This window comes from Cylas formicarius, unplaced genomic scaffold (genome assembly GCF_029955315.1).
Source record: "Cylas formicarius isolate icCylForm1 unplaced genomic scaffold, icCylForm1.1 PGA_scaffold_6__28_contigs__length_40554024, whole genome shotgun sequence".
In the NCBI taxonomy this organism is placed as follows: Eukaryota; Metazoa; Arthropoda; class Insecta; order Coleoptera; family Brentidae; genus Cylas; species Cylas formicarius.
In genome coordinates, this window is record NW_026844347.1 from 39336746 (window position 1) to 39364137 (window position 27392).

The 27392-nt window shown below is 36.9% G+C and overlaps 1 protein-coding gene and 1 long non-coding RNA gene across 2 annotated transcripts; one reads left to right on the forward strand and one right to left on the reverse strand.

Moving 5' to 3' along the window:
- On the reverse strand, nt 1–25983 carry LOC132703687 (homeobox protein Hmx). The gene is given in 7 exon segments (XM_060673097.1): nt 1–412; nt 4523–4943; nt 8228–8376; nt 11377–11401; nt 14266–14293; nt 18376–18391; nt 25733–25983. Coding segments are annotated over 7 exon segments (1302 nt in total).
- LOC132703689 (uncharacterized) lies at nt 11709–16368 on the forward strand. The gene is made up of 3 exons (XR_009619133.1): nt 11709–13132; nt 14649–14808; nt 14865–16368. It is a non-coding gene; the product is annotated as an uncharacterized LOC132703689 (long non-coding RNA).
- Nucleotides 25984–27392: the final 1409 nt, after the last annotated feature.

The window sequence follows — 27392 nt, forward strand, 5'->3', positions numbered from 1 at the left end:
TCAGACTAGGCCGGACATTGGCGGCCTGTTCACAGGACTCGAAGGTAAATTGTGGACCGCCGCCGCTACCGCCGCCTGGTGGTAGTAGAGCGAACTCGGGTACGCTGCTGACGTCACGACGGATGAGTTGGCGCTCGCCGCGCCGCCGCCGTCTCTGTTTTCCAGCCCGGTGTGGTGCAGGCCTAACGCAGCCGCGTGGCTCTGCTCGAACGGGTGTCTGACGTTCGACTCGTGGTACAATATGGGCACCCGGACGAGTCTTTGGGCAGCGTGCGCCATGTTGGCGGCCTCCAACTCCGCGGCTAGTTGACGTTTCCACTTGTTGCGTCGGTTCTGGAACCAGATCTTCACCTGGGTCTCGGTGAGGTGGAGACTAGCAGCTAGGCCCGCCCTTTCCGACGAAGACAGGTACCTGGAAATGAATTTAGGGAGTTTTCGAGTTAGGACTACGCACTCCAAGGAAACTAGAAACATTGTCGATAAAACTTTTTCTACTCCCGTCTGTAAAATACCTAATTACGCACCGAAATTATTTTTATTACCTACTTAAATTACTTAAAATTATTCACATAATATATCAGTATCACTATCGCTATCATCGCCTGTTCTAATTAATATTGGTTCTATATTATTTGCAATATAGATATACGATTTTTCTGCTTTTTCTATATGTTTAACAGAATTTGCCCAACTTTGTGGAGGGATATTAAAAACTTCGGTTTCTATAAATTTGAAGACATTGGAGTTAACACGGGGAAAAACATTGTTACAGCGAATGGCAAATTTCAGTTGGTGCCAAACATGTTCAATGGGATTAAATATACAGTGGCAAGGTGGAAGCCTTAAAACTGTATGCCCTAGATTTTTTGCATAATTATCACAGACGTATTCCTTTTGTAGGTTCAAGCTTTGTAGAACCTCAATTAATTGCTTTTTGGTGTAATCTTCGTGAAAATAAATGTCATTATTATACATGTAGTTTTGGATTGTTGCTTTTGTGTCACATGAGGAATGGGTTTTAGTCAACTGTCTACTGTGATACTGTGATTGTCCATTACAATGACGCTATTAGGAGGAATGTTTGGAACTATTGGGTTGTTCGGAAAGTCATTTCGTTTTTTTTGGGGAACATGAAAGACAGTTTTCGTATAATGAATAAATATTTTATTAAATTATATATTGGCCGTTCTGATCCAACACCTTTTGCCATCTTTCTGGCAGTAACATAATTCCCCTCTCAATAAAGTTTTGGTCCTTGCTGGCAAAAAACTGGTTCAGGTGGTTTTTGACATCTTCATTTGAGGTAAAGGTTTTGCCATCCAGAAAATTTTGCAGGGACCGGAACAAATAGTAGTCGGAAGGCGCCAGATCTGGAGAATATGGTGGATGTTGCAGTACGTCCCATTCAAGCTGTAAAAGTTTTTGACGAGTGACCAAACTTGTGTGAGGTCTCGCATTATCGTGGTGGAACACTACACCCTTCCTGTTGATTAATTCGGGCCTCTTCTCTTTAAGTGAATCATTCAATTTGTCCAGTTGATGACAATAGACTTCTGAATTAATCGTTGTATTGTCCGGCAAAAGCTCAAAAAAAACGATTCCTTTGACATCCCACCAAACGGAGAGCATCACCTTTTTTTGGTGAATGTTGGCTTTTGACACGCTTTGAGCCGGTTCATCTTTTCTGCTCCATGACCTCTTGCGTTTAACATTGTTGTATACAACCCATTTTTCGTCCCCAGTAATAATCCGCTTCAAAAATGGATCATTTTCTTGACGTTTGAGGAGCGAATCACACACGTCAACGCGACGACACAAATTTCGCTCCGTAAGGACATGGGGCACCCACACATCGAGCAACAAATTTAATCTCTCACCGATCTCTCGTGTGGTTATTCGCCGATATGCATCAACTAATGCCTTTATCGCATCTTTGTCAGCTTCGACCGGAATTCCAGACCGTGGTGCATCTTGCCGGATCGAAATTTGGCAAACCAGTTCTGGCACTGGCGTACCGTTAACACGCCTTCTCCATACACATCCGTCAATTTCTTTCTCGTTTGGACAGCATTTTTACCTTTTCTGAAGTAAAAAATAAAATATGACGAAAATGCTGCTTATTGCTCTCCATATTTAAAAGGGCACCAACCAAAAACTACTGCGTAGAATTAATAGAACTTTTTCACACACAAGCCTTGCAATATCAGCTCTGAAGGCATATAATGGTTATGCGGCTTAAGTGTGAAGTTGGTTTCGAAAAAACGCAATTAAGTCCCCTGACGGGAAAAAACGAAATGACTTTCCGAACAACCTTATATTTTGTTTTTAAACCAACTTTCAAATAAATCAGCGGTGATGTCTTCATGGTAATCCAGAGAAGAATCTTTAATATTTTTCGCAGACAGAGAAGGTCCATTTGGAATCTAACTATCTTTAGAGCCAGCATGCAAAATAGTTATTCTTTTACCTCTTTTTGATGGCGCGTTTGTTTTACACTTATCAGTCAAACCAACTCTTTCCGGGGTATCATAAGTGTTGAACTAGGTTTCATCCAAATAAATAATTGGCCTTTGTTGTTCTCTGTAAATCCTAATTTTTTCTAGATATTCCAGTCGCCATTTACGAATTCTAGAAGATTCCATTAAATCTTGCCTTTTGTCAATTTTTTTAAATCTAAAACCCATGTGTTGAATACACTTCCATAAGGTAGTTCTGCCAGATTTAACACCGGTTTCATCTTTTTCAAGCCTCCTAATTAATATATCTAATGTAGGCACGCTTTGTTCCTCGTGTATGTGGTAAATTTTACGCCGTATCGCTTCTTTTTTTCCTCGCTGAAATGGGATTATTCACAATTTTGCATACAGTTGATGTTGGAATTTTCGTCAACGTGGCCGTTTCTTCTAAAGACGCTTGCTTGCTGGCACTTCCTTAGTCTCAATAGAATAGTGTTCTCTACAATTGGGCGGGAGCATCTCCTAAGATACACACACTCTGTATTACACACACAATAAGAATGGTTACTAATAAACTTAAACTAACTAACCAAAGAATATTAAACACAAATAGGTATAAAATTATTTTCTATTACGGACCACAATTTTAACTGAATTTAAATTCCGAAACTTTAGGTAATAATCTTGTTGCATTGTGTGTTAATGACCACCCTTGAATAATCCCATTCAAGAGCAATTGGTCAATTTCTTATATCTATGAACAGACCATACCTGCTACTATATATACCGAAAAATCACAATAAAACCTTAATTAATTTTTTGTGAGAATTTAAGTTCAATAAAGGAGAGGCACTTAAATCTAATTGATCGTTAAGCAACACATTTGAATGTCTCATTTTGTTAATCTCCATGGCTTCCAATAAATTTAATTTTCTATGTTTTAAGCAATTCTTTTACTTAACAACGTCGGTTTCCCTGATGCCCTCACACGGATACCCGGTCCTACGATGCGGTTTTCACTCTGCAGATGATATCTCTCTAAACTGGAAGCTATAATAATAGAAGCCAATGTCAAGGGTTCTTTCGTAAAGCAAACACGGCGTCGAAAGGGCGTGAAAGATCAGTACCGCCTGCTGCTACAAAAACGTATCGATTATTGAATCGGCGAAGAGTGTGTATTGGGGGGGGGGGTCGCTTGTTGCTTACCTGGGAGGAACGGGATCGACATGCGTAAAAACATACTTTGGGTTAAGGGCGTGGAATCGCCCGGGACGACAAGGGAGAGGGGAGGTGGCTAATATCGGGAAGTCCCTCGGAATAGCTGATCAGATGTTCGGTGCCAGCGTTCGTTTGGTAACGACGTAATGGAGGGTCTAATAAACACCTTTGAAACCACGAAAAGGGAACTGCTGCGGCGACCGTTTGGTTTAAATTTTCGCTCCAGAGCGTAATTTTCATCGTGCCGGTTTTTATGCAAGTTTTTTTTTAGTTAATATTATACTAAGCATTCATAAATATTGGAAAGTCACCAATTGCTTTTGAATGGGATTATCCAAGGGTGGTCATTAACATAGAATGCAACAAGATTATAACCTAAAGTTTCGGAATTTAAATTCAGGTAAAATTGTGGTCCGTAATGGAAAATAATTTTATACCTACCTGTGTTTAATATTCTTTGGTTTGGTATGCTACTTAGTTTGAGTTAATTAGTAATCATTCTTATTTCGTGTACAATACAGCGTGTGTTGAATCGTGTGCGAATTATGCAAAATATGTGCGAGTCTAGTGTATCTCAGGGGATGCTCCCTCCCAAATGTAGAAAAGACTATTCTATTGAGACTAAGGAAGTTATAAACAATGTTTAGTTGACTGTCATTGAACATGGTGCCAGCAAGCAAGCATCTTTAGAAGAAAAGGCCACATTGACGAAAATTCCAACATCAACTGTATGGAAAATTGTGAATAATCCCATTTCAGCTAGGAAAAGAAGAAGCGATGCTGACATTTTCTCGAGTGTAGATGAACATGATCAAGATATAATAATTAATATAATTAATATGTCTTACCGTTTCATGTCGAATGTCGACTCCAGCTGGAAGACTTGCGATCTCGAGAACACCGTCCTCGTCTTCTTTTTCCTCTTGTTCGACATAGAACTGCCCGGGCTCATGCTGGGCTCTTGCACCTTCTTCTCTTTGTCGTTGTCGTAGTCGCTCTCGTCTTCGTCCATCTCTTCGTCTATCACCATGTGATCGGACTCCCGATACGAAGGGCTCTTCGAGCGTGGGTAGTTTTGGTCCATGTAAGCCGGATGATGCGTCGACGTCATCAACGGTGTAGGAGAACTGGTGGTCGATCTCACCAGGTCCGTTGGTGACGACGGCCGAGACGTCCTGGTGTCGTTGGTGTTGTGTCCCGCTGACGTGGGGCGGGCGTTCAAGCCCCCTGGCGAGGGGGGCGGGGACTGGTCCTCGCCCGTCGTACAATCTGCAGGCAAAATAATTTTCATTAATTAAAAAACGTACATTCTGGTTGAACAACCCATTTTGACTCACCCTGTATAAACGATTCGAACTAACTGTCGTAAATGGTGCCAAAAATATGGAGTGATAAGCACAAAAAATGGGCGTAAATCCGTAAACATTCGGTATTGACCGTAACAACCCTAATGCAATAATATACGTAATATAAAGTATTAATAATATATAATATGTAAAGTATTAACCCTATCATAAACATTAACTCTAATAAAAAAAAAAGAAGATAATGGAGAAAAAAGGATTTTTATGCAATATTTTAATTTTTATTGCATTTTTGCAATTTTTTCATGTAGATTCAGCTATTTAAATACTTGCAATGAAACTCGGGTCCTGACAGAACATTAGGGATGCACTCTTAAAGGTTTTGGTAATTATATATATATTTTTTTTGGTCGCTAAGAAACAACAATGGTATTAAATACAGTCGAAACTGTATATAGCGAAATTGAAGGGACCGCTTTTTTTTTGTTGTAAAGATTTATGGGCACAATACGCATATGTGTTCTGTAATATTTAATTATTTTATATACATATTTTAACATATATTTAGGAACATTTTATATTAACATTTAATGTTTCAAATACGCATCTTGTACTTTGGCTTGTATTTTCACCATTTCTTCAAGAAGGGCATCTTCCCCATGATACATACATAGGGCTTGTTGAATGGTTGGTGGTGGCCCCAGATCAACTTTTACATCTTCTTCTTCCTCTTGGTGTTCTTCCTCACCCTTTCTTGCTTGTTGTAATACGGCTTCCTCTGTCAAGTCTGCTGTTGTAGGCAAATCCTGATCTATCACCATAAAATCTTGCAACTCCTCACTTGAAAACGTAATTGTTGTTTGAAACTGCTTTATCCACTCGCTTAGTGGCTCTTCCAAGTCCATTTCGCAGTCCTGTATGACGATAAGAGTTTTGGCGGTTTCTGCTGTCACCTCTTTCCAAGCTTTACTAATAAAGTTGACCGCATCTAGCATATTAATGGAAAATTTGTCTTCGGACTCGATCATTTCCATTAAAATGTTTTTCCTGTATCGACTCTTAAGACTTTTTATTATGCTGTGGTCCATCGGCTGCAATACATTTGTTGTTTTGGGTGGAAGAAATGCTAATTCAATATTCCGTAGATTTGGAATATGGGGATTTGCAGGGCAGTTATCTAAGAGAAGTAATATTTTCCTCCTCTTTAAACCTGCATGCCATTTCCATATCTCCGCTTCAAAAATTTGCGATGTCATCCATGCAGACTTGTTTTCCTTGTAAGTGATGTTCTTAATAAATACATCGTGGGTTAGTTAATTTTCCAATTACGACTAGCTTTCTTTTTTCTCTCCCACTCATATTGGCAGCTACTAACACTGTTATACGTTCTTTAGAAAGTTTTTCACCCACACACTTTTCGCTTCGAAAGTTAAGAGCTTTATCTGACGTCATTTTGTAAAAAATACCAGTTTTTTTGAGTTTATCCAAGGTATTAATCTATAACCGATATCAATGATCTACGATCAAAAATAATATTGAACTAAGGTGGCTTTTACTTGCTGAAAATGCATTTAACAAAATACATAGGAACTAATAGTTGAGATTTTCACGAAATTATATATTTTCACATGACAATTGTTTCGACCGCACTATATTTACTATCTACGTGCTACTATATATACTGTAAAATGACAATAAAACTTTAATTAATGTTGTGAGAATTTAAGTTCAATAAAACAGATTTGATCGTTAGGCAATACAATTGAAAGTCTTATTTTGTTAATCTCCACGGCTTCCAATAAATTTAATTTTCTACTTTTTGTGGCTGTATGTAAAATATCAAAATTGTCGTCAAAAATGTGTTTTTCTGACTTTCAAGACTATTGTTTTTAAACGCCTTTTATGTTCGTTAATGCGTTTCGAAACTTCACGAGGTAAACCGAGCGATTGTGAAATTCAGACGTTTTCGTGATAGATCAGCAGTGGGATCCGGAAAATTTTCGTTTTTTGTTCGCCCACCATACAACTCACATTACCCTGACCTAATGCAGGCCCAGTTTTCTTTAACGTTCAGCCATTCTTTGCAAGACAACTTACCTTAACCAAAAACTTAGAATTGTTAGAAATTAGAAAATTAGAAAACATATGGGTGATCTAAAAAAATTTTAAGTTTTTTTAAGAGTGTGTAGTATCTCTACTCACAGCCACGTTGCCAAATTTAGACCACCCTGTATATACCCCTTCACCTCCCCGTTACGCATATGCGCGTATCAAATTTCGCGGCCCAATTTAAGGGCTTCGGGGATATATTCGACGAGATTTATTTTCCGTCCTCCTCCCCCGCCCTCGTGCCGGCGCGAAAGATTTGGTATTATATCCGAGAGCGTCTTTTAAATAGTATTAAAATGGTTTCGCGCGAAGCCCCCCGCGTGCCCCCTCCCATTTCTCGCCTCCTTTAATCGGCGACACGAAGAAGCTGTACAAAATGAGGGGTCCGAAGGGGGTCGAGGGGGGACTACGACAGACACCCTTGAAGAAAACGCTGTAAACGAATTTTTATCGAACAATAAAAATAACCGTGTCCCTAATTCGTTCCGGACGCGGATTTGAGGTTTCGGATTACGCGGGACTATTGCCCCCCCCCCCCCCCCCCCAACCACCTACGCCCCCCAAATCATACTTTTTCCCCAGTGGCGTCAGGTTTCTGCGTTTCGTGCCTAATGGTTTTTTTTGCTTTGATTCGATCGGCGTTTTGGGGGGGTGGGGGTGATTAGGTGATTAGGCAATACGGAAAAAGTTGGCGATGATCGTTTTGAGACCAAATCCTTAACATTCTTGCAGACAAGAGCAAGCAGTTTGTTTATTTGAAGGTGCTTTCGTATGACACTTTTGAGTGGAATATGAATATGAATATTTTTTCAATTATGTACAGGGTGTGCCGATTTCGGGTAAAAATACCTAAAAGACCCCGAAAAAAATGCCGTCTTCGTGAATAAAATATTAGCGGCAAATGAAAAACTATAAAACATGGGATAATTTGGTTTAAATGGTATCGTAATCTGTATCGAGTATCAGGTTTCGTCTATCAAACAGCGTGCGTGAGATATTTGGATATCAGCTGACTTTCGCCGTGCTCAAAATAAAGCCGTTTTTATTTTATTTATTTGTTATTTTGAAAAAAAAATTCAGTTTCGTCTTTAAGTTTTCTTAAAATATTTTTAACACAGAAACGTAATCGAATATACTAACCTGAAGAGCCGTGTTTTTCCTGGGACATCTGACCCGATAATCTTCCCCAATACCAGGGCAAAGTTCTCGGATCTGTAGCCCCACCGCAAAGTGCCGCGTATCTACTGGAAGCCGCCGCCAAGGCACCGAAGTGTGACATTATCCCCAATCTGAAACAAATGAGGCAACTTTGTAAGCACGCCCGGCTACTCGCCATACCTCAAGGTTCAATTTGCAGCAGGATCGGATTAAAAGAGTTCCTGATACCGCAATCATATTTAACTGTTATGCTTCTTTCTAGTGCCCGTAATGTTTTCAAAGATCAAGCTTGTTGTCGCTAAGTTGTCTTTGTAGTTCCTTTTTTTTTCAGTTTCAGTTAAGGTCTGCAAAAGCCAACAGGATCAATGGCGAAACGTCAGGTTTTGATTGTTTTCTACTCATCATTAAAGAAGTACGTGTTTACTAACCAGGAACAATGGAAGATATGAAAGAAACAAAGTAGAGTAACAATTTTTTATTATTTTTCAATATAATCCCCCTTAATTTCAATACACTTATTACTACATTTCTTTATTAACAACTCGATCCCTTTAAAAAAATAACCGCCGCTCACGTAAGACCTTTTTCAAATATCCAAACAAATAATAGTCGCTGGGGGTCATATCTGGACTATAGGGAGGATGGTCTATCTGTTGGAACCCACACTCTAAAATGGCAGCTTATGCAACACCAACACCAGCAGACAGGTGCATTATCGCGCAAAAGACGCACGCCTCTGGTTAGTTTTCCTGGACGTTTTACACGTATTTACTATTTTGCGTAATATTTGCCTTTAAAATCTATCAAAAAATTCCTTCACAATCCCAAAAGATCCTGGCCATCACCTTTTTTGTTGACTGGCAGACTGTGAATTTTCTTAATTTTCTTGGAGGTGCTTCTCCCTAGTGACGCCACTCCATTGATTCTTTTTTCGATAGAGGATCATAATAGAGAACCATAGTTTCATCTCCTCTCACAATAGTTTCTATCACGGGCTTCGGTTCCGACCCACAGAGTTCCAAAAAAGACCGCGCACACATAGCCGAAAGGTTTTTAGGAACCCATCTTGCACTAACCTTATGCATACCTAAATGATCATGCACTTGTATCAGAAAGCTTAGTAATTTCTGAGATTTCCTTGACCTTTAAATGTGGATCACTCAATACCACCTCTTCCACAATCGCTACAATATCTTCCGTTATGACTTCCACTGGTCGACCAGTTCTTGAATCATCTTCGAACTACTCCTGCCGCATTCGAAAAGCTTTTGCTCATTCTTTCACTACAGAATACAAAGGAGAACTTTGGCTGTACATACCATCCAGCATTTCTTTAATAATTTTAGGTGCTAACCCTTCTTTTGTCAAAAACTTTATGACTGCTCTATACTCAATTTGCGTTATTTGCGACATTTTTTCGGACACGTCTTCCTTAAAATGCTGTCAACAAAAAACTATTTGACGCAAGACTTCAATTTTTGTTTTCGCAGCCTACTAAGATATATTAACAGTTTAAGCTCTGAAGCAGCCTGATTGGCGAAACGTCAGCAATATATAAAAAATACAGGGTGTCCCATAAAAGAAAACATAACTTTGATACGTAGCTTTTTTGGGTTTCCGATTAGTCGGCTTCTTCGATCGATATTCAATCTCGTTTTATCAGCGATCCGACCCCGCCCCAGCACCAAACTGAGACTAACTGCCATTAAATTTGCATTAGCTTTAAGTGTTCCGCCTCAAAAGTTCCCGAACGGAAGCGCACAAGGCTTTGGACTTCGTTATTATTCCCTAAGAAGCTTACCCCCTCTCTAAGCATCCGTTAAGTGCTTCCCCCGTTCCCCCCGGATCCGCAGCGTACCTTCGATTTCATTTCGCGAAAAATCTCGGGGCAATGATGTTTTTTTTTCTCGCCCCTAACGTAGGGGCTTCTAAGGACGCTTGTTTATTTATTTATATACAGGTCTGTGTCGCTATTGCACTTTTGGATGTAAACAAATTGGGGATGTCGCAGTTATTTCTACCAGTTACGATTCTCACAGTTTTTCACGTACAGTCAAATAACAATACGCATTAACATCTACCTAGGAACATTTTATATAAATATTTAAGAAGTACAGTTAACGATACATAAAAAAGTTCTCTAGCAGCTTAACTGAATACAGGACCCGTTGAATGGTTGGTGGTGGTCCCAGATCAACTTCTTCATTTTCTTCTTCCTCTTGGTGCTCTTTATCACCATTTCTTGTTTGTTGTAATATGGCTTCCTCTGTCAAGTAAACGTAATTGTTGTTTGAAACTGCTTTATCCACTCGCTTAGTGGCTGATCATCTTCCAAGTCCTGTCCAAGTCCTGCATGACGATAGGAGTGTTGAATTGTTTCTGCTGCCACCTCTTTCCAAGCTTTACTGATAAAGTTGACCGCATCTAGCATATCAATGGAAAATTTGTCTTCGGACTCGATCATTTCCATTAAAATGTTTTTCCTGTATCAACTCTTAAGACTTTTTATTACGAGCTGGTCCATCCTCTGTAATACACCTGTTGGTTTGGCTGGAAGCAATGCCAATTCAATGTTCCGTAGATTTGGAGTATGGGAATGTGCAGGACAGTTTCCGTATTTCCGATTCAAAAATTTGCAATGTCATCCATGCAGACTTGTTTGCCTTGTGAGTGACCGGCAAATGCTTGATGTTCTTAAAACATCGTGGGTTAGTTGATTTTCCAATTACGACTAGCATTCTTGATGATTAAAATGCCTGGAAAAATTCAAAATTACATATGAAAAGGGTGGGATGTATTTCATTCAATCACAAGCACCCTCCCCCATACACCTTTCGCTTCGAAATTTAAGAGTTTTATCTGACGTTATTTTGTAAAAAATACCAGTTTTCGTCAGCATTAAAAATGTCGTCAGCAGGGTACTTTTTTGCTAGTTTTGGCCACGTCTTCTCCGGCCAATCGTTAGTGACGTTTCTCCTGACATCACAGGCTTCGCCACTTATCTGTCCATATTTTATACCATGTCTCTGTTTGAACTTCCCCAACCATCCTTCCAAAGCTTTGATATCGATAATGCCAAAGTGTTCAGCAATCTTTTCTGCTTTCAGATTTTAAGACGTTGATATTTGAACCATTGCAACATTGCCCGATCCAAATCTTCAAATTTTGGCTTTCTTAGTTTTCACTAGAACTGAGCCGCTTCAGCCCCAATGATTTTTTCTTTGCACTTCTAAATCGTGGATACAGTCGAAGGTGTAAGTCCGTATCGATGTCCCACATCACCTTTCTTGTCCCCCCGTTCTATATTCCGAATAAAAGCAACTTTATTTATTATCTAGAATAAAAATTTTCGCTTACTCGCCGTATTCACAAAGTCAAATTAGAACTGATTGAAACAATGGTGTGCTTTTATACATACTGATAAAGACATTAACATAATCGCATATTATATGTTACACCTCTTCTATGAAATCAATATACGTAGTCCCCCTTCTAGTCGCTAGGTGGCACCACAGCTTTAAAGCAGAGCCAAAAAACTGTGGAATAACTTACCATGGACGGTATATTCGCCATCTATGGTCTTAACCTCATTCCTCTTTTTGTGCTTTGGTGGCACATGTTCATTTTTATTCGGCGTCGGTGTTTTCAGCTTTTTTCAGCGTTTTTGGAAGTTAATTGGAGAAGTACAAGTGAGATTTACGTTATTCCTTATCGGATGAAGAAAGAACCTACCTACGACGAAAGATTAAATCTTTCCATCCGCGATTACATAATCGCTAGTGGCGTGGTTCCCATCAACGAGATTTTCTTACAATTGGGAGACGATTTCTTCATCGTCCGGGTTCCGATCGGAATCCCCAGAACTCGAAAGACCCCCCATCTTTCCCACTTATACGACAGCAGTCGTATGTAAGTGTTTCACAATTGGAAGCAATCCTTTTGTGAGGGGGTCGGCCATACATATGGTTTTATATTTTTTCGACATCGAAAAAATAGAGTTTTCTGGCTCGTCCGGCTATGGATGAGGCGCCCGGGATACTGGGACATAATGAACAATTTTTTATGGCTGTTGGAATGCATTTACTCCATCGTAAGTATATTTTTTAGGCCCTTCAATTAATTCTGATGTCATTGTTGAGCCCCTTGAGACGGATTTAAAGCAAAATGGCCTTTAAGCTATGGGGTCGATAGTCCCAACACAAAGTTTGATGTGTCATGACATTTTGGCAAGTCAGATTAATACCTTTTTGAAATCCGGTGTGTCCGAAGATTGTCTCAGTGACCTTTTGCGTTGATATCCTGTGCCGAAGAATTGCCCGCTCAATAACTCTCCTAAATTGAATGTGCAGATGAAATCTGCCATCAACAAAGGTGGAAAGAAAAGGGATGAGAGACTGACTGCAACAAGGGGTGCTTTGATGGTGGTTGGTAGGACGCTCTTGACCTTGCTTTTGAAACCGGTTAAGGATGAGTAGTACTTACTTCTCATCGAAATGTTGAGTAATGCAATATTTGTTTTAAGCAAAATACACCATTTAGGTTCAGTATATAGAAGTTCAGCCGCGTTAAGCCTTTCGCTGGTCTCAAATGAAATGCAGCCTTGTATGAAGGAAGTGCTCGTTGATGCTTCTTTGCACTCTTGTTTATATGGAGAAGATTTGGCTGATAGGCTCAAATCAATCAGATTAGCTGCAGATTAGTGGCCGAGTTAAAGTCAGGTGCATCCGGAACAAGACTTTTATAGCATACAAATTTAAACTCGACCGTCCCACTTCGTTCCCGGAAGTTGCAAGGCTGAAGTGGGTGAAAGTCATTGTACCCTCAAAAGAGGGAATACAGGAAGGTTCGAGAGGAAAGGGGGTGGAGTTGTGTCCCCAGGAAAAAATAGTAAGTACTTTTGTTGAAAGATTGCACGAGTTTCGGGACATTTGGAACTCTAGAACTCAAGATGCACAGATTCTACCTTGGTTAGATGGATATAAAATTCCATTTGCGAGGCCAGTTATACAGGACTTGATTACGACAGATCCTGTTTGTTCCCAACAAGAAAAAGATTCAATTTGTAATGTGGTCAAACACCTGTTAGAGATAAGTGCAATTGCAGTTTGCGAACCTTGTAAGAATCAATTTATTTTACAGATCTTTTTGGTTTCAAAATTGGATGGTTCGGTTTGATTAGTTTTAAATTTAAAGAAACTGAATGCTTTTATTGACACTTGTCATTTTAAACTGGAAGACAGAAAATTAGTAGAAACACTCTTCACAAGGAAGTCCTTTATGACCACTCTGGACTTGAAAGAAGCTTACTTTCTAGTCCCAATAATTGAAAATCAAAAGAATTTTCTAAGATTTTATTTTGATGCTCTCTGTTATCAGTTTAACGTGTTACCCTTTGGTTTATGCACCGCCCCGTGGGCCTTTACAGAATTAATGAAATCTGTGGTTTCTTATCTCCCTGCCAAGGCTTTTCCCTCAATAGTTTATTTAGATAACTTTACTATTTGGTGATAGTTAGCTATCTTTAAAAAATGTTCAAGTAACTTGCAACACACTGATTAGGTTGGGTTATGTTATTAATTATAAGAATGTTTTACATCCTTCGAAATCCCGTAAATTTTTAGGTTTTGTTTTTTTGAATCCCACCACTTGTTTTTCTGATGAGTAAGTAAGTTTTGCAATTTGAACCGTTGCGAAATAAGAGTCTTTGCCGAGCTTTGTGCTGTGCTAGTTTTCAGTTTGCCCAGCAGTTTGTTACAGTTGGGTATATACTAAGAATTTTTGAGAGAATCAAATATCTAGCCCTTCAAGACTCTGTCGATAATTATGATATTTGGATGATAATTCCTTGTAATTTACGGAGGGATTTTATGTGATGGCTAAAAAGTTTACAGAATCCTGAATGCCCTGTAAGGCAGCAATGTTACAAACTTGAGATTTTCTCAGATGGTACTCCTTTGGGTTGGGGAATTGTGCCAGAGGACTTTGGAGTCCTAGGGAAGCTCAGTTTCATATTAATGCACTAGAATTAACTGCGGCCTCATTTGGTCTCTAATGCTTCGCCTCGTATTTGACTAACTGCGAGACACTTTTGAGGATTGATAACACAACTGCTATTTTGTATGTAAATAGAATAGGGTGAGTAAAATTTCCTGTTTTAAACGAAATTTCGAGGCGCCTTGGGGTTGGTGTGAAGAAAGGAGGTTATGGGTTAAAGCATCTTACATTCGATCTTCCGATAATTTTGAAGCGCATAAGGAACCCACGAATTTGAATTTTGATGGTGAATGGTACCTTTCGGACAATGCTTTTGCTAAAATAACAAGCAAATTTGGATTCCCATAAATCGAACTGTTTGCTTCTCGCCTAAGTAAGAAATGCGGAAAGTTTATTTCTTAATTTCCAGATCCGGAGGCATCTAATGAAGACGCGTTTAGTGTTTTTTGGAGCGACAGTTTCTTCTATGTTTTCCCCCCGTTTTGCTTGTTGCCACTTGTTTTACGAAAAATCAAGGCTGATTGAGCTACAGGGATCGCAGTAATCCCTTACGGGCACAGCCAGCATTGGTTTGCTTTTTTTTTTCATGGGAGGCGTTGTAGTTATTTATTGTTTCTAATTCCAGACAAATTACCTTCTTCTTTTGACAGGAGAGGTCACCCTTTGTGGAAATCCCTTACCCTGGCTGCAGGGATTTTGTGAGGCAAGCATTCCAGAAGATTTGCTGGATATTTTTCTATCATCTGTTCAGAGCGCTACCTTGAGGCATTTATTACCTGCATGCATTTAAACTTTGGTGGAGCTTCTACGAAAGGAGGGGAGTGGAGTGTTATTACTTCTCACCTAGGCTGTATTAGATTTCTTTACTATTCATTTTAGACAAGACAAGTCCTATGGCTCATTGAGTTCTTTCAGTGCAGCACGGCCTTATTTTTGGATCAGATTTATTTAACAATGCAAATCTAACTAGGTTTTTTAAGGTGTTTATAATCTAAGGCCAAGTAAACCAAGATATAACAGCACTTGGGGCCCTAGTTATGTCCCTGACTTTGTAAAAGGGTTACGTTCTAATGACTTGTCATTAAAGCAATTAACTGTCATTAAAACAATTAAATTAGTTTCTCCTACTGAAGTTAACGATTGTACATAGAGTCCAAACGCTCTCTCTTATAGAATTGGTCAACATAAAATCATTTCCAGATGGATTAGAAATTACAATAACGAATCAAATTAAGATTTCAGATATAAATAAGACTCGACCTGTTTTTTAATTTTGCATAAATATGAAGATGTAAATCTTTGTGTGGTTTCAAATATATTATTGAGAGGGCCAGTGCTTTAAGAGGCAGTGAATCTCGTTTACTCATTACATTTAAAAAGCCTTGTAGGGCAGCAACTATACCCAACAAAAGTAGATGAATAAAGATAACTTTAGAAGATAGTGGTGTCTACACTTTTATTTTTACTGTTCACAGAACTCGACATGCCTCAACATCGTCTGCGTTTTGTAAAGGTGTTTCAATTGATATGATTGGAAAAACGGCAGATTGGTGAGAATGCTCTAAATGTTTTCCCCTTTTTTATAATAGACCTATTTGTACAGCAAGTGCAGGCCTTTTTGTTAATGCCACATTTGGGACATAGAATTTTTCAGGAGGTTTGTTTTCTCGGATAGCCATTTATTTTGTATTTGTACTCGAGGCTTTCATAAACTTCCTGGATTTCCTTATATAGCCGAATAAAATCGTTTTATAACAAATTTGCTGAGTTGCCTTTGAAAGTCTACGTATATTGATTTCATAGAAGAGGTGTAACATATAATTCAATGATCAAACGAACTTACCTGGTAAGTGAAGTTCGATCGTAATTATATGTTACACCTCTTCGTAGAAATCACCCATTCCCGCCCAATTTACTGTTCTGAACAGTACTAAAATGCCCTTTGGCAAATTTATTATAAACGGGCTTTAAAATAGAATGAGGTTAAGACCATAGATGGCGAATATACCGTCCATGGTAAGTTATTCCACAGTTTTTTGGCTCTGCTTTAAAGCTGTGGTGCCACCTAGCGACTAGAAGGGGGACTACGTATATTGATTTCTACGAAGAGGTGTAACATATAATTACGATCGAACTTCACTTACCAGGTAAGTTCGTTTGATCATTGAATTATGAGAAATATTCTTAGGACGACCAAGTTCTCGGTAATCAGATTATTAGGGTAAGGAATTCTGAGAAGGTGAGAGACTCTATTAATTACAAGTCGGCCTACATTCCTTACTTTGTTACCTGACGTGCACTTTTTTCTTTCGGTTTAGAGAGCGATAAATTCGTTATACAGAGTGGATGAATACATAGCTTTGTAAGGAGGCCTAATAGTACAACAAAATTTTTTTTTCACTGTATTTTCTGGAAAGTCGGAATGCATAATTGCCCCGTCGGATTGCGATCTTCACGTAAACAACATGAAACAACTATGATATACGATATAGATTTTTCAATTAATGATCCAAATAAATTGGCCACGCTGTAGCATTCAAATTCCGCTTGCCTTCGAGTGACACTAACATCAAATGCGGGTGATCAACCTTCAAAAACAATGACGCCATAGTAATTTTTTTTGCAAATGTGACAATCAGTTTTTAAAAATTTTAAAAGGAATTTAAAACAAAATTTTAAAATATTACGTTCCATTAAAAAATATATATATTTCATTCGTCGCGCTTTTTTGAGACACCCTGTATACTTTAAAATAATTTTAAATTGTGCGTCCCACCAATCGTTATAACTTTTATATTTACCATTTTCTCCTAACTTTTAAAAGCAATGAGATAATGAATTTTACTCTATTGTTCTTCGACGTTTTTTTGTATTCTTTTTTTTATATTTATTTATACCGAATTCATGAAGGGATTCTGAGAACCCACAAATTAACGGGAAGCTTTCCTGAAAATGAAATTGGTTAAATAGGTAGTCTGTCTCAATCTTTATCGTGCTGGCTTTTGCCCGCAGTTATGGAAGTTACCTGCCAACGACAATGAAACTCGGGTCGGGTAGAATTTTAGACCAATCGGTTTGTTGCCAACCATCTCAAAGATTATTTAAAACATTTCAGCTAAACAACTTCGTCAGTCAAAATAAATAAGAACTAAAAGTTCAGATTTTCACGAAATTATATACATATATACATATATATATATATATATATATATATATATATATATATATATATATATATATATATATATATATATATATATATATATATATATATATATATATATATATATATATATATATATATATATATATATAATATATATATATATATATATATATATATATATATATATATATATATATATATATATATATATATATATATATATATATATAATATATATATATATATATATATATATATATATATATATATATATATATATATATATATATATATATATATATATATATATATATATATATATATATATATATATATATATATATATATATATATATATATAATATATATATATATATATATATATATATATATATATATAATATATATATATATATATATATATATATATATATATATATATATATATATATATATATATATATATATATATATATAATATATATATATATATATATATATATATATATATATATATATATATATATATATATATATATAATATATATATATATATATATATATATATATATATATATATATATATATATATATATATATATATATATATATATATATATATATATAATATATATATATATATATATATATATATATATATATATATATATATATATATATATATATATATATATATATATATATATATATATATATATATATATATATATATATATATATATATATATATATATATATATATATATATATATATATATATATATATATATATATATATATATATAATATATATATATATATATATATATATATATATATATATATATATATATGATGACACTATATTCCGGGATATCATCCGTTCGCTCGTTGAACTCCGACTGGAATCCTGCTTCCGACTGGAATCCTGCAGACGTTTCGCCAAAATCTCACTTGGCATCTTCAATGCTCGCGCTCCGAAAACACTTCGAACACGTGTTCGAAGTGTTTTCGGAGCGCGAGCATTGAAGATGCCAAGTGAGATTTTGGCGAAACGTCTGCAGGATTCCAGTCGGAAGCAGGATTCCAGTCGGAGTTCAACGAGCGAACGGATGATATCCCGGAATATAGTGTCATCACATTTTTCCATCCGTGAATCAATACGTGAGGATATATATATATATATATATATATATATATATATATATATATATATATATATATATATATATATATATATATATATATATATATATATATATATATAATGTTTACATGATAATTGCTTCGACAACACGTGTCTTCGTCAAATGTTATATTTACAAACTACCTGCTTCTATATATACCAAAAAAATGACAATGAAACCTTAATTAATGTTGTTGTCGGTATTTAAGTTTAATAATGGAGAAGTATTTAAATCTGATTGATCTGTTGAATGTCTCATTTTGTTAATATCCATGGCTTCCAAGAAATTTAATTTTCTAGTTTTTGTGGCTGTATATAAAATATCATTCTAGTTTTTCTGTGTTTAAGTGTGAAGCATAATTAGTATCTAGACCAGGGGTCTCCAAACTTTTCAGCCTTAGGGCCATATTGATCACGCCAAGAAATTCTAAGGGCCAAAACAATATTATCATTAATTGTCGCCGGTGATAAAAAGTTGAATCAGTCCGCTGATGATGTAAAAGGAAGTTAATTTTGCATAAATTTGCTCGTGGAATGTTTTCTGTTTTTGGTACTACTTATCTGTGTGAGAAGACCTTTTCCAAAATGAAGTACACAAAAAATGTCTACAGATCTAAATTGACTGATGGGCATCTTAAATCTCTTTTAATAATTGGTACAAGTAAAATTAGCCCACAACTACAAACTATTGTCAGTGGAAAATCACAATTACATAAATCTCATTAGAATTTCATATGTCATTATGCTTGTTATAAGTTATTTTTTTATTTAAAATGTATAAAATGTTGGTTGAATTCATTTCAATAATTTGTTGGTTAGTATATAATAACCTACAACAATGTTATGAGTAGTTAGCCCATGACCATATCAATGTAGATGTCATATTAATTAATATTCAACGTAAAAATAGATTACTTCAGTAAACTAAATTTATTTGCTATAAACAACATCTAATCTCTAGTAGATTTTTCTTTCAAGTATACAAGCTCTCCGCGGGCCGGACAAAATCTGTTCGCGGGCCGGATGTGGCCCGCGGGCCGTAGTTTGGAGACCCCTGATCTAGACTATTGTTTTTAAACGCTCTTTTATGTTCGTTAATGCGTTTCTTGAAGGATCTACCTGGTTGTCAAATATAAATTTTAATACAAGATCCGCATTTCAACCCCTAGACACCTGATTTTTGAGATATTGGACATTTCGTCTTATTGTTTTTTAAAAATTTTCCTGTTGCGCTGTTAGTTCTGAAAGCTACCTTTAAACTACATTTTGATAAATGTTTTGAAACTTTTTCACTAGGTTCTCCTATGTATGTAATTGTTTTAAATTGTTCGTGTTACGTATTAGGTTTCGGATAAATAGAGTTTACTGTTGTCTGGATTTGTTTTTTATTTATAATTTTATCGATAATGGACGGATTGTAGCCGTTGTTCAGTGCAATTTGTTTAATTATACTAAATTCTTTGTTGTAATTTTCTGTTGAGAGTGGCGTATTAAGAAGTCTGTGTGTAAAAAAGTGAAATGCAGCCATTTTGTGTGTTTAAGGGTGATTTGAGCTGGTATGTATGACTGTGTCCGTGTATGAAGGTTTATGGTAAATGGAAAAATCTAATTTGTTTCGCGTTTTCGTAATAGTAAAGTCTAAAAAATAAATAGAGTTATCCTGTTCAATCTCGATAGTGAATTTTACACGATTATGTAATGAGTTAATGTAATTTAAAAAAGAATTCAATTATCTGTCCGTTCCAACAAAGCAAGCAAAGGCATCATCCACGTATCTATACCAGCATAGAAAACTTTTACTTAAAGGATGTTCTAGTATGATATTTTCCAAATTATCCATAATAATCTAGGCTAACAAAGGACTAAGTGGGTTTCCCATAATCAAACCTTCCTTAGAGATGTAAATCTGTCCATTAAATTCAAAATAATTTTAGTCTAAAGATACTATTAAGCAATCTAATAAATCTTGTTTCACCAATGGGTTGACCTGTTTCCTAGTGAGGGTGAAGTCTACTAAATCTACCACATCCATATGTGCAATACTGGGAAATAAGTTTTGTATATCAAATGACAATATTTTGATATCTTTAATTTTGTGGATTAATTCAAAAGATTTTTTTATTGCAAATTTTGGTTTAAAATATGTGTTATTAATTTTGTTGAGAGTTTAACTGCTGGAGCCGTTACATAAGACACGACACGGCGGTTGTGGCTCCATAATTGTAAAAAAATACTTGTCTTTGTCACTAAATAGTGTGGAGTTAGTAATTACTTTCTTGACTTGTCTTTGATATAACTCGGTAGGATCGTGTTTGATGCATTGGAAAAGTTCTGGTTTAAGAAAATTGTTGGTTTTTCAAATATATTCCGGTAGATAGATAGCTATGACTGTCTTCCCTTTATCTGCACGCGTAAGTATTATCTTATTTGCAGAAGCTTGGTTTTTGATAGTTTTTACCAGTGACATTTGAGAAATTTCTTGGTGTTTGTTGTTATCTATTAATTGAGAGTTTATTATATTCGCTAATACATGTTTGTTTAAATTAGAATCGTTAATGTCCTTAATTGCTAATAAGGGCATCAAAATGTTTATTACTTTTTCCATTACAAATTAGTCAATAATAATTCCATTATCATTTTTTTTTTCATAATTAGAATACAACAATAGGATATGCTTTCGCACGGATTGTAGCCGTTGTTCAGTGTGATTTGTATTAAGAAGTTTGTGTATAAAAGAGTGAAATGCAGCCATTTTGTGTGCATAAGGGTGATTTGAGCTCTTATGTATGAGTGTGTCCGTGTGTGAAGGTTTATGATAAATAGAAAAATCTAATTTGTTTTGCGTTTTCGTAATAGTTAAGTCTAAAAAATTAATAGAGTTTTCCTGTTCAATCTCGATAGTCGATTTTATAATGTAGTGAGTTAATGTAATTTAAAAAAAAATTCAATTGTCTGTCTATTCCAACAAAGCAAGCAAAGAAATCATCCACGTATCTATATCACCATAGAAAATTTTTACTTAAAGGATGTTCTAGTATATGTTCCAAATTATCCATAAAAATCTCGGCTAACAAAGGACTACGTGCGTTTCCCATAATCAAACCTTCCTTAGAGATGTAAATCTGTCCATTAAATTCAAAATAATTTTGATCTAAAGATATTATTAAGCAATCTAAAAAATCTTGTTTCACCAATGTGTTAACCTGTTTCCGAGTGAGGATGAAATCTACTAAATCTATCACATCCATGAAAGTTTTGTACATCAAAAGGCAATAGTGTTGCGTTAGAAGGCACTTTGATATCTTTAATTTTGTTGATTAATTCAAAAGAATTTTTCATTGCAAATTTTGGTTTAAAATCTGTGTGAAACTTTATTTATATATTATTTATTATTTATTTACTAATTTTGTTGAGAGTTTTACTGCTGGAGCCGTTACATAAGGCACGACTGGTCTAATAGGCATATCTTGTTTGTGTAGTTTAACTAAAGAATATAATTTCGGCGGTTGTGGATTCATAATTGTTAAAAATTACTTGTTACTAATTTAATTAATTTAAGTTAGTAATTACTTCCTTAACTTTGATATAACTCGGTAGGATCGTGTTTGATACATTGGAAAAGAGAATGATATTTCACATTCAGCCACCAAAGTAGAAAATTAAATTTACTGGAAGCCATGAAGATTAACAAAATGAGACAATTAATTGTATTGCTTAACTATCAATTAGACTTAAATACCTCTCCATTATTAAACATAAATCCTCACAAAAACATTAATTAAGGTTTTATTGTCATTTTTCGGTATATATAGTGGCAGGTAGTTTGTAAATATTACATTTGATAAAGACACGGTGTTGTCGAAACAATTGTCATGTAAAAATATATAATTTCGTGAAAATCCGAACTTTTAGTTATAATTCACTTTGTTAAATGGATTTTCATCGAGTAAAAGCCACCTCAGTTCAACATTTAAAACTTCCATACCTGTGAGACAAAATGTTTAGATGTTTTGAACTATTTGAACAAACGCTGTGGTTTCGAATTTATGCCAGATATTAAAAATAAGCTTTGCGATATTTTGGAAATAGCGCGAATCAATCAATAACGAGAGGTTGAGTGGATATTATCAATTAATTTATATCAACGGTGCATAATAATTTACAGTGGATAGTTGAATTCGAAAGACTTTCGTCCTATAATTTGACATATCCTCCAACGGTTGCCCCGGCAGAACGTCCATTGTGCCGTTAGAAAACATCTGCTTCTGACAGTCACGTCAATCTGTTAGCTCGTTCCGGTTGATTATGATAAAGTGTGCTGGTTTGTCGCTATTGCAACTTTCAACGAATTTCGTTGAAAGTTGGTAGAGTTACTTCGATTTGCTATGCCACGACTCAGGATATAATATTAGTTAGCTTTTCAAGCTCATAGCTAAAATTTTCCTGCTTCTCCGGCTGGTTGACGTTTTTCCGAGTTTTGCCTCATTATAAAGTCATTAATTAGGACTTTTCATTTCAGACTATGTTTTTAAGTATCGATTTAAATCAGTACTACACAAAAGCAAAAATTTCACTTCGAGAGGTCATAAAAGGACATACCCTGGTTCTCTACCGACAAAAAATAAGCACTGACCATAGAAACTTAACTAACCAACAAAAATAAGTCTCAGGGCAGAAAACCGTTAGAATTCGGAAGACAGAAAGAAGCTATATTCCCTATAATACTCTCTCCACTCGTCGGACGTAACAGCACTTGGAACTTTGTGTTTTCCATTTGTGTTCTAGTTTGTTTTGACTGGGCCGGGATCGTAAGTTGATTTCTTTGAGGCTGGAACAACCTAACTTTCATATTTCATCTTCCGTTCGTTCGAATCTTGGGTCCGCAAATTTTGGAAAAACCTCTCGGAATAAAAAACCGTAGAATATTTAGCCCCATGTCTAACATTTGATATTATTATTTATTTAATTTTTAATAAAAAATAAGAGTACCTGTTTTACTGCACCTTATAGAACGGGGAGAAAAGAAAAGTGATGTGGGACGTCGATACGGACGATTTGGAAGTGCAAAGAAAAATATTGGGTTGTTCGGAAAGTCATTTCGTTTTTTTTGGGGAACATGAAAGACAGTTTTCGTATAATGAATAAATATTTTATTAAATTATATATTGGCCATTCTGGTCCAACACCTTTTGCCATCTTTCTGGCAGTAACATAATTCCCCTCTCATAAAAGTTTTGGTCCTTGCTGGCAAAAAACTGGTTCAGGTGGTTTTTGACATCTTCATTTGAGGTAAAGGTTTTGCCATCCAAAAAATTTTGCAGGGACCGGAACAAATAGTAGTCGGAAGGCGCCAGATCTGGAGAATATGGTGGATGTTGCAGTACGTCCCATTCAAGCTGTAAAAGTTTTTGGCGAGTGACCAAACTTGTGTGAGGTCTCGCATTATCGTGGTGGAACACTACACCCTTCCTGTTGATTAATTCGGGCCTCTTCTCTTTAAGTGAATCATTCAATTTGTCCAGTTGATGACAATAGACTTCTGAATTAATCGTTGTATTGTCCGGCAAAAGCTCAAAAAAAACGATTCCTTTGACATCCCACCAAACGGAGAGCATCACCTTTTTTTGGTGAATGATGGCTTTTGACACGCTTTGAGCCGGTTCATCTTTTCTGTTCCATGACCTCTTGCGTTTAACATTGTTGTATACAACCCATTTTTCGTCCCCAGTAATAATCCGCTTCAAAAATGGATCATTTTCTTGACGTTTGAGGAGCGAATCACACACGTCAACGCGACGACACAAATTTCGCTCCGTAAGAACATGGGGCACCTACACATCGAGCTTCGAGGTTAAGCCCATGCCTTTCAAATGGCCATAAACAGTCGAATTCGACAAATTTAATCTCTCACCGATCTCTCGTGTGGTTATTCGCCGATTTGCATCAACTAATGCCTTTATCGCATCTTTGTCAGCTTCGACCGGCCTTCCAGACCGTGGTGCATCTTCGACATCAAAATTGCCGGATCGAAATTTTGCAAACCAGTTCTGGCACCGGCGTACTGTTAACACGCCTTCTCCATACACGTCCGTCAATTTTTTTCTCGCTTGGACAGCATTTTTACCTTTTCTGAAGTAAAAAAGTAAAATATGACGAAAATGCTGCTTATTGCTCTCCATATTTAAAAGGGCACCAACCAAAAACTACTGGGTAGAATTAATAGAACTTTTTCACACACAAGCCTTGCAATATCAGCTCTCAAGACATATAATGGTTATGCGGCTTAAGTGTGAAGTTGGTTTCGAAAAAACGTAATTAAGTCCTCTGACGGGAAAAAACGAAATGACTTTCCGAACAACCTTATAATTCAGGCTGAAGCGGCAGGCAGTTCTAGTAAAAAACTAAGAAAGCCAAAATTTGAAGATTCGGATCGGGCGATGTTGTCAAACTAATGGCAGAAAAGTTTGCTGAACAGCTTGGCATTATCGATTTCATGGTTCCGGAAGGACGGTTGTGGAGGTTCAAATAGAAACATGGTACAAATTATGGACAGATAAGTGGCGAAACGTCACTAACAATTGGCTGGAGAAGACGTGGCCAAAACTAGCAGAAAAGTACCCTGCTAACGACATTTTTAATGCTGACGAAACTGGTATTTTTGACAAAATGACGCCAGATAAAACTCTTAAATTTCGAAGCGAAAAGTGTGTGGGTGGAGTGTTAGTAGCTGCCAATATGAGTGGGAGAGAAAAAAGAAAACTAGTCGTATTCGTTGGTAGCTTATAGTTTTTCGTTACCAATCCCGAAATATAAAAGGTAGCCCTCGTATTATTATTATTATGGTAACGCCCTATTATTTCGTGGCTGATATCTATCGTTCAAAATTACGAGCGCCACTGCGGCTGTCTTCAACATATTGAATGGTCGGTAATGTATATTTCAAATTTTATACGCCAAAAGGCGACACGAACGAATCTGGCGTATCTGAGTTTCCGTCAAAACTTTATACCGGACGCCTCGTCGGCCATCTTGGTTCGCGCGCCGTAAACAAAAACCGCCAGAACGGCCTCCTTACCGCGAAAACACCGAACCGTCGACTGGGCCCCCCGCGTCCAGATGATGAGGGTGATGGTGGTGGTGCTGCTTCTTGGCAGGCGGCTCTGTCCTCGACAGTATGCTCGATATCGAGAAATTGGTCGAGCTTCCGGACAACTTTTGAGCCGTCCTCGACATGTCATCGCCCGTGGTTTGTTCTTCCGCGCCGCCGCTCACAAACGACGTCACTTTAAAGCCACCCCGTACTATTTGGTCCGGTTCCGGAGTGCTGTTCCGGCTGCCCGATTCCGGCGACGACACCACGTTCACCTCGATCTCATCCTTAGCCGCGTTCATTTTCGCGACGGCGGTTTCGCGGCGGCAAAAAATCGCGACGTGGGTACGGGCATTAAACTACTCTCGCGCCGTGTGTTACGTTCACGCGTCTACGTCGGCAAACTAACCCCGCCGAATGTTCGGGTTGACGTCGGTGCCGAGGGGTAGCGGGGCGGGCCCGCCCGAAAGACACGCCCCCTTCGGAAGACCGAGCCTCCCCTATAACGCTCTCTTTCTTCGTCTGCGCGCGAAAGTCTCTCTTTTTCGTTGCTCCTTAAAGTGGCAGTCGATTACTCTCGAGACGGGGGAAATTGGAACCCCCCCCCCCCACTCACGGAATTAGCCCGATATTATGTTTACAGATGATTTAAACAATGCGCTCTCGCGCTCGAGCCGATTTGCTCCAGCGGGGCGGTTTTTTTCGCGCTTCGCGGGTAGGGGGTGGGGCCGGGAGCACTCAGACTTGTTACTTTCGAAAAATCGATAAAAAAAAAAAACCAAATAACGGCGTTCATCTTTTTTTTTCTATTTTGGACTTATTTTTGAACATTGCTATGAAACACGATAAGTGTCCGGAATTTGAAGCCATCCACTTGAAATTTGACACCATAACGAAGCCTATTGAAACTGGGGGGGCTAGGGGGTCGGGAAGTATTTTTAAAAATTTAAAAACCGCACTTGCAGGGTACCGAGAAAAAAATCATTTCTCCAAGACCGTATTCTTGATGATTTTTTAAAAATGTACAGGGTGCGTCGGTAATTTGCAAAAAACTGAAAATTCCTAAAAAATATCAATCGGTGTTATATGATGTCATTTGCTATTACCACGCGCTGCATGGTTTCAGAAAGCAAGTATTTTATTGAAACCCACTTACTCCATTGAAAAAAATCAAATACCAGGAAAAGTGGGAGATCCAGGGCTATGCCGACTATTTCGAACATTGTTTGAATCATATACAGGGTGTGTCGTTTATGGGCAAAAATATCAATAAAATACTAAAAATATCCGTTTTCGTTGTCGTTAACTGTGTCGAGAGAGAGTTTCAGGCTTCGTCTATAATACAGGGGACGCGAGATATTAAAAAAATATATTTTTACATTGCAATTACCGGTGCAAATATTAATATTTAACGAAGTTTGCCTTAACTTTGAAGTTCGACGAGATGTGAAGGTCACTTTATACAGTATACGCGTTTGGCCACGAAATTAAAAATAACAACAGATTATCAGATTACTAAATTTCTTACCATTCAAATAAAATATTTCTTAGTTACCATTAAACCAATTCGTTTATCCTTCGGATCGGTTCTGCTATTGTTGTCTCTCTTTAACTGTGTACGTTAGACAGAGAGAGAGAGAGAGAGAGAGAGAGAGAGAGAGAGAGAGAGAGAGAGAGAGAGAGAGAGAGAGAGAGAGAGAGAGAGAGAGAG